The following is a 13552-nucleotide window of genomic DNA, read 5'->3' as shown; positions in this document are numbered from 1 at the left end:
TCAGATCTCAACACATTCAGTTGGAAGGTCTTGCTGGGTGACCTACGAGGGAAGCACTTGCAGGTGAGTGGCTTGTCCTCAACAATAAAACATCAGCTGAAATTCAGGTTGCATGAATGCAAAGTGATGTAAAGGGGGGAAAACCAGTCCTCTATAAGCATATGCCGTAACAGGCTCTTAAGTATCTACAGGAAGGAGCTCTTGGTGTTTAATAGCTGTCAAAAAAGCAAATCAAATGATAGGAATGACTAGAAAAGAGGAAATGAGCTCCAGTACAGCATTATGCCATTGTTCATTTTTGTCTTTGCTGCAGTGCGGTTCTGGTCTCTCCACCTCAAAGGTGCAGAGGAACAAACAAGTGTGATATGTAGACTAACTTCTTATTGCAAGACAGCTAACTGGATGGGGACTGGAAAAGCCATGATAAGAGAAAGGTATGACAGACAAGATGCAGATGACACCAAGTTGGGTGGAAGTGTTGATCTGCTGGAGGGCAGGAAGGCCCTACAGAGGGACCTGGCCAGGCTGGATCGTTGAGCCAGCCATCGTAGTTACATGAGATTCAACAAGGCCCAGTGCCGGGTCCTGCACTTGGGGCACAACAACCCCATGCAATGCTACAGGCGTGGGGAGGAGTGGCTGGAGAGCTGCCTGGCGGGAAAGGGCCTGGGGGTGTTGGTTGACAGCCGCCTGAACATGAGCCAGCAGTGTGCCCAAGTGGCCAAGAGGGCCAGTGGCATCCTGGCTTGTATCAGGAATAGTGTGGCCAGCAGGACCAGGGAGATGATGGTGCCCCTGTGCTGGGCACTGGTGAGGCCGCCCCTTGAATGCTGTGCTCAGCGCTGGGCCCCTCACCCCACGAAGGCCATGGAGGGGCTGGAGTGCGGCCAGAGCAGGGCAGCGAGGCTGGGGCAGGGGCTGGAGCCCAAGGCTGGGGAGGAGCGGCTGGGGGAGCTGGGGGTGCTCAGCCTGGAGAAGAGGAGGCTGAGGGGAGCCCTCATCGCTCTCTGCAACGGCCTGAAAGGAGGCTGGAGCCGGGGGGGTCGGTCTCTTCTCCCCAGGAACAAGCGATGGGACGAGAGGGAACGGCCTCAAGCTGCGCCAGGGGAGGTTTGGGTTGGGTATTAGGAAAAACTTCTTCCCCCAAAGGGCTGTCGGGCCCTGGCCCAGGCTGCCCAGGGCAGGGGCTGAGTCCCCATTCCTGGAGGTATTTAAAAGAAGGGTAGACGTGGTTTAGTGGTGGACTTAGCAGTGATAGGTTAACGGTTGGACTCGATGATCCTAAAGGTCTTTTCCAACCTTAACGATTCTATGATTCTATGATTCTATGACAGTAACAAATACAGAGATGGCACAGAGGAGGTAGAGACAGAGTGCAAGAATCAGGGGATGTTAAGCAAAACTAACTGGTAGTGGCATGAAAACAACTTTCCCGGAGTCCTTGTTTTCAAAAGACTTGTGTGCAGGCAGACAAGGGTCAGGGCCAGATAGGAGGAGTGGAGCATCTTCTTTGCATTATGGGGCCAAGTTCACTCACTGGCTCCAAGCTCACTCCATGTAAAGCAGCAAATGCTGGGTCCTTTTGACAGCGGGTTTGTTCAGCATTGCAGGAATGTTTGAGTCGGCAGGGTTTCCAGGAGCTAAAGCTCCCTGTGGACCCAAACAGAGAAGGATCCGGGTTTTGACCTCGTTTGCTCTAACTTAAGGGATTCCCTGCTGAGTGATGAAAGTATAACTACCCAAAGACTTTCTCTAGCCAGGTCCTGGGCTGCAGAGCAAACTTCTCTACTGCCTGGCCAGTGTAGGAGAGGGCACCCTGACTCTGTGTCCCATCCACATCCCAGCATCTCTGCTGAGAGCCCTCACAGCTCCTTTGGTGACACCAGCAAAGAAGGGAACTGCAGCCCATTTCAGAGATGAGGCAGCAAGGACAGGCCTGCGGCATTGGGGGAATTCCTGGCCACGGTTCCCAAATTTGTCCATGTGAGATTTTACTGCAGGGCTAGTGGACCCCTCTGGGGACTGTGACTGAAAGAGGTGCTGTGATTCCTGGTTTGGGAGTTGACTTTCTGCTGAATTCAGCCAACAGAGGAGATGAGGGACATTAACGAAAACTGCTGTCATGCACTTTATCAGCCTGTCAGCACAGCAGCATGGGGGTTTCAGATACTTGCTTCTAAATGAAAAATCTTTTATGCCCAAGAAAGAAGATGCTTTTTTGTAAAAAACCCTTTGCTTCACACAAATCATTAGCTGAAAAATACTCAGGACTATTTCTGCTTGTAAGCGCTAAGACACATTCTGTCCTGAAGGGATCAGACTTGGAGGTAAGACCTTCAGTATCCTACTCCCATGAGCCAGCCTGATCAAACAAGCCATCTCCCTTCTGCCATCAGCAGCACAGTGCCAACATCACAGCAAACGAAGCCCTTGTTATCAAAGCTGGGGAAAGGATGGTGCCAATTACTGAGACTCATAGATTTCATGATGAGTGATTTACATGAGGCTCTGCTTACTGAACACCCTGCAGCCCTAGTTAGAAACCTGTAGCAGCAATAGATGGGAATAAGATCAGGGAATTCCTCAACAGAGGTGTAATTTATTAGCAGAGACTGAACCCCTTAACTTGTTCCAGATTGAGCCTTGTATATTCTGATGTTGGTGCTTTGTGTCAGTGCTGGATGATCACCCACATCTCTCCCAAAGGCCCAAGGTGTGTGGAGGAGGAAAGGCACATCTCTGCACCTGGGAAGGTCATGCCCTCCGCCGTGGTCAGCCATGTCCATGAGTATTAATCAGGCTGTATATGAGAGATTCCTCTGTGCTCCTCCACATCTGCCCTTGGCTCTCCTCCCCCGGGTGCTCATTTTAATACCTCTCAGGCTAGAAGTTTCCTGATGTTTATGGTAGCAGCCAGCTCTTCTCAATCTACGTGAAAATTCAGACGCTTCCAGAGGAATGCACATATGTATCATCGGCATCCTGGTAGGGAAAGTTTCCTCACAAACTCTACTGCCTAGCTTGGCTGGCTTTTGGGAGTGTGTGTGTCTCAGCTTGGTGGGTGAGTCTGAAGCAGGGACACATCCCTGGTAGGGGTGCAGGAAGAACACTGGGTGACTTTCCACTGGCTGCGCGCTGACAAGGCTATGCATGGAAGCATGGGAGAGATTTATGGGGCCAGTTCTGCCAAACACTTGTGATCCCACAAAAATTTAGCATCGTGTCCCACAGCGCCTGGCAAGATCACACATGTGTTCCCTTCCAATTGTCTGTGGTGGGACATTATTCTCTCCCTTGTGACCTAATGGTCAATGACTTTTATTTCTTGAGCTTGCCTGTTTAATTAAGGAGTTGCTTCTCACCCAAAGCATGGGATAAGCCAGAATGAAAGCAGCATGCTTTGAGACTGAAATAAAAACCCAAATGTCAGCTCACCCTCCGTGCTAGCTATTAAAACTGAATGAAGTGGTTGCATTATGATGGTCATGGGATGCCTTGTAGAATGAGCACTATTGTGGGTGAAAACTACTTATTTGACATTTCTCAAGTTACTTTTAGCATTTCTCCTAAATAAGCCTTTATGCTTTGTCTAAACAGCTGAAGTTGATGTTTAGTAAAACTCTGGACTGTGCTTTGTCCAAGTGCTTTCTATGCTAAATGGTTTTAGTAAACACTTTAAATTTTGAAAGCAAAATAATTGCTAAACTTTCACTAAGGCACCACATGCTGAGGTTACTTAGTGTCCCGGTATCAATACGTATTACCAAACTAAAAGGTAGCATTTCGTGTAGATACAGGAGCTCGAAAGTAATTGGCAATCACACCTGAACTTGCTAATGAGCACCAAAAAAGTAATGACTACCTGATTTGCACATGTAAACGTCCTTTTGAAAGCTAGATAATATACAAGCCTCTGCTGATTGAAAGGATGCGCCTCCCGAGGTAACTGCCAAAGACATCAGTTTGCTTTCTGATAACTGGCTGCAGAGTGGTTTAGTGTCTCACTGCCCATGGAGTAAATGTTTCCCTCCTGGACCAGGTACCCTCTGAGAGCAGCACCGTTCTCTACATTGCTCCGAACACTGTCAGTAAAACAGCCAAATGTTTATAATGCAAACGGGACAGCAACATGCACCATGGGGTTTTGATCACGGCGAAGAATAGTTGATCTGCATATATAACAGTCATGCAAATAAACGCCCACAGGCTTGGACAAGGTGTTGAGGTCAGACCTTTTGTTCAAAATCATATTTGGTCAAAAAGTTTTCTTGGCATGTTTTCCAAGAAAAAAAAATGCGTTTTGACCTGACTGCAGATTCTTGCAATTTTATTTTTTTTTCACATTGATAGAAATTCCTGTAGTTTTAACACAGGGATGGGAGGGGGAAATAGAAATGAACAGCTTTCTGTTGCTTGAATCTTCAGGGAAAAAAAAATCTGCTTTTTGTTTCCAGATACTGATTTCTTTTTAAATGCAAAGCATTTTTTTGAATTATATTTGGGGAGCTTTTCAGCTCTTGAGTGAAAAGTGGGGAAATACGAAAAAAATCAAGAGGAAATTTTACCATTTCATATGAAGCAGCAAGGATTCCTTGGCTTTCATGAACAAAACCTCTGCCTGCCACCCTGGCAGCAAAAAGCTGCTCCCGGGGAGCGACCACCAGGTCTTCCCATGGGAGGAGGACCCCGTTTGCCAGGCATGGTCAGCACCTTGTCCCAGCCAGAGGACGCTGTGGCTGTGAGGGAGTAACAAGCAGAGAAGGCTTACAGCACCACGAGGCTGCTGAGGTTCTGGAAGGCGTAATCGGGAATGTGCCAGATCTGGTTGAGAGCCAGGGTCATGGCTTGCAGCGCTGGCAGGTGGTTCAGAGCTTGGACAGGGATCTCTGTCAGGGCGTTATCGTCCAGCCACAGGTGACGCAAAGAGAGCAGCCCCTCAAAGCTCTTCTCGGGCACCACAGAGATAAGGTTTGCATCCAGGCGTCTGAGTGGGAAAGAAACAGGGTGGGGATAAGTGAGAGACGGATCTAGCATTGCTTTACGTGACCACAGTGTTATGCAAAGGGAGTTTTGATGCCGAGGCGGGATGGATTGATGGCCAGGGAGATTGGATTAGGTTGTAAATAGTGATTAGCATAAGGAGGTCTCAGTGCAAGGCTCGTGCCTGTGCTTGGAGATGTTTGACCGCTGCCAAGGATGATCTCTTCTTGATGGCCATTTAGTGCTGCCAGCTGATGGCAGCTTCTTAAACAACGTGGTTGGGCTAAGTCCTTTCACACGGACCCACCAGATGGACACTGGCCAGCTGTGGCTTGCAGGCATCCCCCTTAAAAATGAGCATCAAAGCTGCATCCCCTGGGGCCGGGCTTGCCATGGATCTGCCTGAGCCGATCTGCAGAGGCACAGCCCTATTTGGGGTACCCCACAGTCTGCTCAGACCCACTGCTGCGGGCTGCGCAGGACAGCCAAAGCGTGTGGCTAAAGCCCCATTCCAGAAGAAAAGGATTTGTCTGGAAATGCGCAATATGTGGCAGCCCTGCTTTGGGTCCTGCGTTTGATCCAAACAGCCAGAGCTACCTGCAAAAGCACCACGAACGAGTCAGACCATATGTCATGGCACAGGAATTAAGCCTGCGCTCTCTGTATCACACATGTTCAGGCCTTTCTTTCTCCTTGATTTGCCAATTGCTTTCTTATTTTTTTTTTTATCATCATGGAAACCTTAAGGCGGTTGAATTTGAGATTTAATTTGGTGAGAAACTTTAATTTTTAAGACCTGTTTTTGTTCCAAAATGGAATGAGAAGCCAAAAAATATTAAGATTATTATGAAAAAAAAAGTTAAAAAGCTAGGTTTGGGAATCATCTCTCTTAAAGGCCTCATTTCAACAGTGGTGAGCAGAATACAATGTGTTATCTGTAGATTTTAAAATCAAAATATAAGAGGAAAACACTTCAAATTTGGATGAAACACCAGGAACCAATTATACCAAGGAGAAAGAAAATTCTGGTTTCCATTCATAGCCAACAGAGCTTATTTTATTTTTCCAAACTAACTAAAGGAAAGATCTCTGAATTCAAATTGCAAAGAGAAAGCACTTTGTCTCTTATCAAAGCATGAGAAGGAAGTTAACAGAACTGTCATGGCCCAGCCCTCAAATCGACAATCCTCCATAAAGGAATGTGGTATAGAAATCAGTATTTTTGACCACATAAAGTTATATTTTTGATGAAATTTGGACACTGGAGCAGACCCCCAGGCACTGTTCCCCTCCGGCACCAGACCCTTGTTCAAAGAGCACAGACAACATTTCCCAGTTCACAAACCACTTCCCAGCACCCTGCAATAAACTTCTAGCCTGCAGGAGAACAAATTCCCAGGAGCAGGGAAGACCCCAGGTGCAATCTGTGGGCTCTGCAATGGGGTAGGGGTGGTATTTCCTGGGTGAAATTCTCCGATGAGCCTGGGAAACAGACCTTTTCCTATGCCACAGAGAGAAGTGTTTCCTGTACTGGCTGGTCTGACCTGGGTGGACAAAGCTGGAGATTTGTACCTGGTTGAGAAGTGCAGTCAACCCTTCCTGAGATCTCCCTTGGACAAGTGTCCTTTAAATGCAGTGTACAAGTCTGGGTACAACATCACCTCAAACTGAAATGATACCCCAAGTTGGATTAAATAACTATTTCATTACTCCCATTTTGCCACATTAATGTAGTTTTCCATATTGCAATACACTTGCATTGCTGCAAAGCAGTATTTTCTGGTGCAAGGCTGTTCAGCTGAGAGTTTTTCAGCCAGCTCTATTGATTCCTCTGTGGATGGCAAAAGCGCATCGCACTCAGAGCTCAGCTCAGTTGCCACAGGACTGGCGTCTTTGCTCAGAGGGCTGACACAAGACACTGTGTATTTTCCTCTTGAAGAGGGTGGGCACGTTGCAAGTTCTGCCTCAATTTACGTCCTGTCACCAAGACTACAAAAAAATCAGAGCATAGCATCATTCATCTTCCCGAGAAGACAAGTCCAAAGAATAAAGAGGAGAAATGCAAACCCTGCAGCAGCTCAGGGTAAGATTAAAGACTCTATTTGAAAATGTTCATCAAAATGTTTTGGGACAAACAAGAACTTTTTGACCAAAATTAAAACTTGTGTGGGAAATGCTAATCTTTGCTTAATTTTTCCATTTCTTCTTCAGCATAAGAATTCTGTTAGGTTTTGGCATCATAATCTGTTTTTTTTTTTTAAAAAAAAGTACTGCTTACTTTTCTCAGAGACATTCTTTCGTCCAAATCCCTATATGTTTACTGAAAATTGTTTTAAAGTGAATGCTCTGTTTCAAGTTTAATTAATTAAAGATCAGACAATGAAAATATCCACTGAGAATAGTTATCATTTTTCAAAACCAAATTAAGCTTTCAGAAATGGAGATGCTAAAACAGAGCCAAGGGCTGGTACACCAGGCTGAGCTGTTCAAGACAGGGATGGTTCTTGAGCGCGGTGGCCCCATGGCTGTCTAGCTCTGTGTCCCACTTTGGTCATGAGCTCCTGGGCGAAGCCACAGATGTGAGCCAGAGAGGAGTTTGGCTTCAGTGTGATGGTGCCCCAGGTCTTGGGGCAACCATTAATGTTGGATTTGCTCCATGGGCTATTTAGCATATGTTCAGGAAAGGCACTTTTTTACATCCATGGTCCATAGGTATGAGAGAAGTGCCAGTGAGGTAGCATGGGCCCTTGGTGGATTTTTTTGAGGTACTCGGACACCTCCTTGTCTTTGTGTATCCCTATGGTTAGTACAGGCACAATAATTGAGATTCACCTAAGGAGTTTGTTAACACTCCTGGATGGCCACTAGCTCTGGACATGCTGCAGCTCCAAGCCAGGCTCTGCTCCATGTCTCCACACCCTGCCGTCAACGAGAGGCCACCTCTGCAAGACTCAAACAAACCCCAAGTCTTCTGTCTCCTCACCTCCGCAGGGGCTGCCTGGTGGCAACGTGGCATGTTGTAATGAGCGTGGCCACTGTCCATGAGACACTATCTGGAGAGCAGCATGCTCGGGGAGTGTTGGTGAGCTCCAGCCACGTAACTGTTGCCTTAATCTGCTCCAGAGTGTGAAAATCAGACCCCAGCCAGATTCCCCAGTGGAATGAAAGGGAGACTTTCTGCTGGTTGCAATGAGCTGGACAAGGGCCTGAGCAACCTTAGAAACAGCAGCCTGCTTGGACCATGGCACAGCAAGATGCACCTATCTGGAGCTAATGAAGTTAAACTTAGGAACAGGGAAGTGTCCAGGTGAAGGCATTTCACATGCAGCATGATGGGAATCCTTCTTTATGTGCCTTCGCAGCATCAACAAGGGAACAGGGAACATGGACTAAGTGATGGCTGCAGTCCTGATACCAAAAGGTCTCAGCGTTGTTTAATTGCTCCTCAGGGAGTTGCTGGCTCTTTCTGGAATAGAGGTGCATTTTTTCTAATAAAAGCTGTGCATGTGGGGATTGCTAATTGCTATGGCTTTCAGACAGCTCTCCACTCTCTTCTGGAAGGAGAAAAGCTGAAGTTCTTGGCACAGAGTTGTTAGTAATTATATCAATTATACTAAACAAAAAACAACCCAACAGTTCTCTCCTTTCTTCAGTGTGTGACTCTGGCTCCGTAAGTGTTTTGTGTTATGATTTATACCTAAGATAATTGGGCTGATTAGTGGGTAAGTGGGACAGCGCAGGCTGGGGCTGGCTCCTCACCTTCCACGGAGATGTTTTAATCTTTATTTCACCAAATCACTCAGTTGGTTTTCCTTTGCAAGCATTAACCCGTTTGTTGCTTACAGAGGAAGATGCCTCTTTGACAGAGCTGCTGGATGGCTTAGAAGTGGGACTTCATCTCACGCCTGCTGTCGAGCAGTGCTGTAGGTCTGGAGAGCGGATGAGACACACAGTGGTCTCCAGATGTCTGCACGGATAAGATTTCCAAGTGACTTCACAGGCTCAAGCGAGGCACTGTAGAGCATCGTCCTGTCCGTTGCAGGCAAAAGGAGCTGATTTTAAGTGGGGCATTCAAGAACAACGGCATATGAAAATCGCCAGCTGCTTGAAAGTCTCAGCTTTTGGCTTTAGACCTGCATCTACTGCTGATAGTTATGGGGTGTTTATATGACGTCAACATGACACTTAACCAAAAGTCCTAAAAGTGCCTGGAATCACCTCCGATTTTACTCCATTTTCTGTTTTAGGGACTACAGGGATGGGGAGAGAGGGAGCTGCCTGGGAAGTCCCTTGGCTTTTGGTCTGAGGCATTGCCTATGTCATCTTTGTTCCCTGAGCAGCCCTTCACGTCTGTGCTGAGCCATGGTGAGAGGAGCAGGTCAGCATCAAATGCAAGTGTGTCTGTGCCCCACCAGCTGGTGCCTTTGCTGCTGCTGTAGCCAGTGGCAGCTCTGGGGAGCCAAAGGAACCCGTGTGGGATGGGAAAGGGAAGCCTTTCCTTGGGCAGGACAGTGTCAGGTAGCCTTCATGTGGGTGCAAGGTTAAGAGCCCAGCATGCCTTTGAAAAGCCACTTCATCGCTTTGAGCGTTGTCTGTATTTGATAAAGGCGTGAGGAGGAATTGCCTGCCTTCTTGCCAGGAACAGTCCAGAAATGATGCTAGGATCAAAAACATTCCTAGAAGGAATGAAGCAGGTAGGGAAGGCCTTTTCTAATGAGAAAAGGTCAAGAGCAGCAGATTCCTACTTCCCAGCATGCAGAAGATAAGCCAATGCAATCAGTACAGCTATTCAGGAGGTCCAGGCAGCGACGGGGCTATGTGCAGTTGCCAGTGCAGCGAGCATGTCATAAGTTTTGTATTAATTCTGACAGGTCAAGCTATAATCTCAGGTCTTTGGTTTCCTATGCCACAGACCCAGCAGTCTCTAAGAACTGTCTTGTTCCAAGAACTGCTTCCAGAGCATTTCAGAGGATGTACAAGTGCGATTCCTAGACATCTCTCAGCACACGCATCCTACTGTCTGTAACATGACTGGCAGAAGTGTGCAGCAGTGGATAACCAGAAACAGTCTGTTCCCTAACAGATGTGGTGCAAATCTCAGGCTATGACCGGCAGAAGCAACTTTTCCCATATCTTTCCCGTTCCTTCTGGCTGTAGAGCATTTACAGGGGGAGCTGCAGCCTGGAAACCAATAAAAAAGTACAATGCCATGCTGTCAGGAAATATCCCGACTTTTGCTGCTGTTCTTCCTTCCTTGCACAGAGTACAGCCAGACAGCAGGCTGTCTGGATGCCTTATACGAACTATGTGCAGTAACTGGTCTGCAGGATAGACTCTGTCATGTTCCTCCACTGCCCACAGCCCAGTCACAACAGGACACTGGGGCCTCAAACTCCAATCCATCCTCCCAGCATTTTTTGCAATATATTGGGCTATTATTTCCCTTGATAAAGCTGGAGAAATCTTGCCACCAAAGATCACAGGCAGCATTGGGTGGTAGTGGTCTGGGCTGGTCTCTCTCCAAACAGAGGAGCTCCTCTGCATCTTGATTATCTGTGCAACAGCAGAATATAGGACATAAAGAACTGATGGTCTGGGGAGAGATCTGTGACCCTCGAAGGAGTGAGGACTGACCCGGCAGCAGTGGGAGGAAGAGCTGGTTTCTCTCCCCTCCTTGAGACCACCCCTTTCTCAGGGAGCAAGGTGCTTGCTGTCTTCCCTGGCCCCAGCGTGCATGTGTGTCGGCTGAACAGAGCTGATCTCACCACAAATGTGTAATTGGTGCCTTCAGGCAATCATGTCTCTCTTCCTGTCTGAGTTTATCTTGAAAGGCTCGATTGAGTTACCTCCTATCCCATAATAGGATCTAAGTTCCTTGTAGTAACATAAGAAGGAGATGATGTCACTGCAGCTACACTTCTCCGATAACTTACTAATGACTGGGGCCAACACCTCAGCTCCTTTCTCAGGCAAAACTCCCAGATGCACTGAGTCAGTACCTGGCTTGTGAGCTCCCGGGGAACTCGCTGTGCAAGGAGCTGAGGGCGCAGAGAGGGAGAACAGCTCCGGAGCCCTGCAAAACACCCTGCTTGAAGGCACTCTGTCCCCCCTCTGCCACACTCCCCTGCAAGCCAGCTCCACGTGTCCTGCTCTTTTGGCCAGGCACAGCACCCAGTGGGGCCCAGACACACAGAGGCAGGAGGTTCTGGGACCCTGAGCCTGCCCAAATAACCCGGGTGAGGAGCAAGGGCTTCTTCCATCAACTGATACCAAATGGAATAGGAGAAAAGCAGCTGGGGACTGCAGTGCTCACCTGGAAGGTGGGAAACTGGGTTCAATTTCTGCTCTGCCTATCATGTCCTGGTGGTCATAACGTACTGCAGATACAGTGGGAGAATGGACCTGTTGGAGTGGGCCCAGAGGAGGCCGCAAAAATGATCCGAGGGCTGGAACACCTCTCCTGTGAGGACAGGCTGAGAGAATGGGGCTTGTTCAGCCTGGAGAAGAGAAGGCTGCGGGGAGACCTTATTGCAGATTTTCAAGACTTAAAGGGGGCTTATAAGAAAGATGGGGACAGACTTCTTAGCAGGGTCTGTAGTGATAGGACAAGGGGTAATGGTTTGAAACTAAAAGCGTAGATTCAGACTAGATGTAAGGAAGAAAGTCTTTATAATGAGGGTGGTGAAACACTGGAACAGGTTGCCCAGAGAAGTGGTAGATGCCCCATCCCTGGAAACATTCAAGCTCAGGTTGGATGGGGCTGTGAGCAACCTCATCTAGCTGAAGATGTCCCTCCTCATTGCAGGGGGGTTGTACTAGATGACCCTTAAAGGTCCCTTCCAACTCAAACCATTGTATGATTCTGTGATTCTATGAATGACATTATTGAATAAGTAAAACATTGCCTTGTAGGCCTGCTCCAACACCTGGGCTCTCTGCCCATGCCACAGAAGAGCTCACAGCCCTGAAGCAAGACTTGCAAGAATTCCCTAGCTCCATTTCCAGACTAGAAACTCTTGTGAAAACCATCCCAGGCAGCGAATGAAGGTTCAAGATGCAAACATGTTCCCTGTTCGCTGTGGAACAGGACCTGGTGGAAAAGTTTGCAGGGCTCTGTTTGGACTGCAATGAGTCTTCAGTCCTGACTTAATGGGACATGTACCTCTGGGAAGCCCTCCACGAGGGATGCTCAGGAAATGAAATCAGAGCAATACCTAGACTCCACACAAAGTGCCTTTGGTACAGACAAGAGGGCTTTGTTATCCCCAATTGCAGACGCCTCCAAAACCCCTCAGGTCAGAACCGTGCAAGAAGGATTGCCAAAATCTCTGTGCAGCTATAGAAACTGCTGGCAGTTGGGCAGCTGCACTCCACCGCTGCACCAACTCCCCGACCAGCCCTCTCCCTGGGTGCCTGGCATTGCCCCCTTTGCCCATGGTGCCAGGCACAGGGAAATGGAGAAGGTACAGAAAGCAGCCAGAGGCTAAGCAGAGTGGCTCAAAGGCCCACCAAGCAGTGTGTGTCCTGCATATTTGCTGGGAAACACGGTGTTTGTCAAGCACATAAGCTAGCTAGAAAAGAGAAGGGAGAGCAGCTCTTGGGGACAGAAGGAACAGGACACACTGCTCTGGGGAGAGGGGCTCTGAACAGAACATGGTGCCCCAAGAGATCCCCTGGGCCAAGCATGTGCTGGGACATAAAAGCCAGCTCACACCTTGAATGCACGGGGACCAGATGCATCACAAGGTCCCTGTCTGGCAGTGGGGACCTGCAGGGGTGTCACAGCTGGGTCAATGTCTGCCTTGCTCCATCCACTCTCCACTTGGGAGCTGACGTGGAGATAGGGCTCCGGGTATCCCATCTGTGGTGTTTGACTCAGGCAATCATTGCTAGACTGGTGGTTGTTTTGTTTTGATGGACACTTGGGTGGGAGCTGCCTCTTTTGAGGTGCAAGACTGTACCCTGGTGTGTTTGAGTGCCTCCTTGTGCTGGGTGAGCACCCATAGGATCCCCCGTGACCTTCCAATGCAGCCAGCTTTGTTTTAGAAATTAAATAATCCTTACCCTTATAGCTCATAGACTATACTGGGGAGAAGCACTGGCCTTTGCTGAGAACCTTGAGCCTTGATGGTCATTCATGTAGTGCATCACTTCTCATTGAACATGTGTGACCCATAGCTGGCCAGATGTTGTCCTGGATTGTTCATCTCACCAGGATCTGAGGCCCTCTAGGCTTGGCCCCTCCACAAGTTACCAGGCTGTTTTAAACAGCATGGCAGTCATGGGCCCCCCAGTGTTGACACAGGGGTCTATGGGACTGTCCCCTGGCCCCTCCCTGGCTGAGGGGATCCTCCATGGGCCAGACACAGTAGTTTTTGAGCCATACTACAGCTGTAGGGCACTGAAAAGCTCTTCTGCTCTTTCTGGCAGCTGGGGCTGCTTTGGAGGTGTAACACTGAGTCGTGAAAACAGGGCATAGCCTGCTTGGCTGGGACTTGGAGCCAAACCAAGGTCCAGTGTCACTGCCTTGCTGTGGGCTCAGTGTGACCCTAGACAAGTGGTTTGGCTTTTC

General features: G+C 48.4%; 1 protein-coding gene across 1 annotated transcript in view; it reads right to left on the bottom strand.

Moving 5' to 3' along the window:
- LGR6 (leucine rich repeat containing G protein-coupled receptor 6) overlaps positions 1 to 13552 on the bottom strand; it is a 149553-nt gene that overhangs the window by 45736 nt on the left and 90265 nt on the right. The window contains exon 5 of the mRNA XM_009463305.2: positions 4769 to 4984. Coding sequence (XP_009461580.2) covers positions 4769 to 4984 — 216 coding nt within the window. The remainder of the gene's footprint in view (positions 1 to 4768; positions 4985 to 13552) is intronic.

Source organism: Nipponia nippon, unplaced genomic scaffold, assembly GCF_047370975.1.
Source record: "Nipponia nippon isolate SJK-2023a ecotype South Korea unplaced genomic scaffold, ASM4737097v1 scaffold_25, whole genome shotgun sequence".
Lineage (NCBI taxonomy): Eukaryota > Metazoa > Chordata > Aves > Pelecaniformes > Threskiornithidae > Nipponia > Nipponia nippon.
This window is presented reverse-complemented; position numbering and strand designations above follow the sequence as displayed.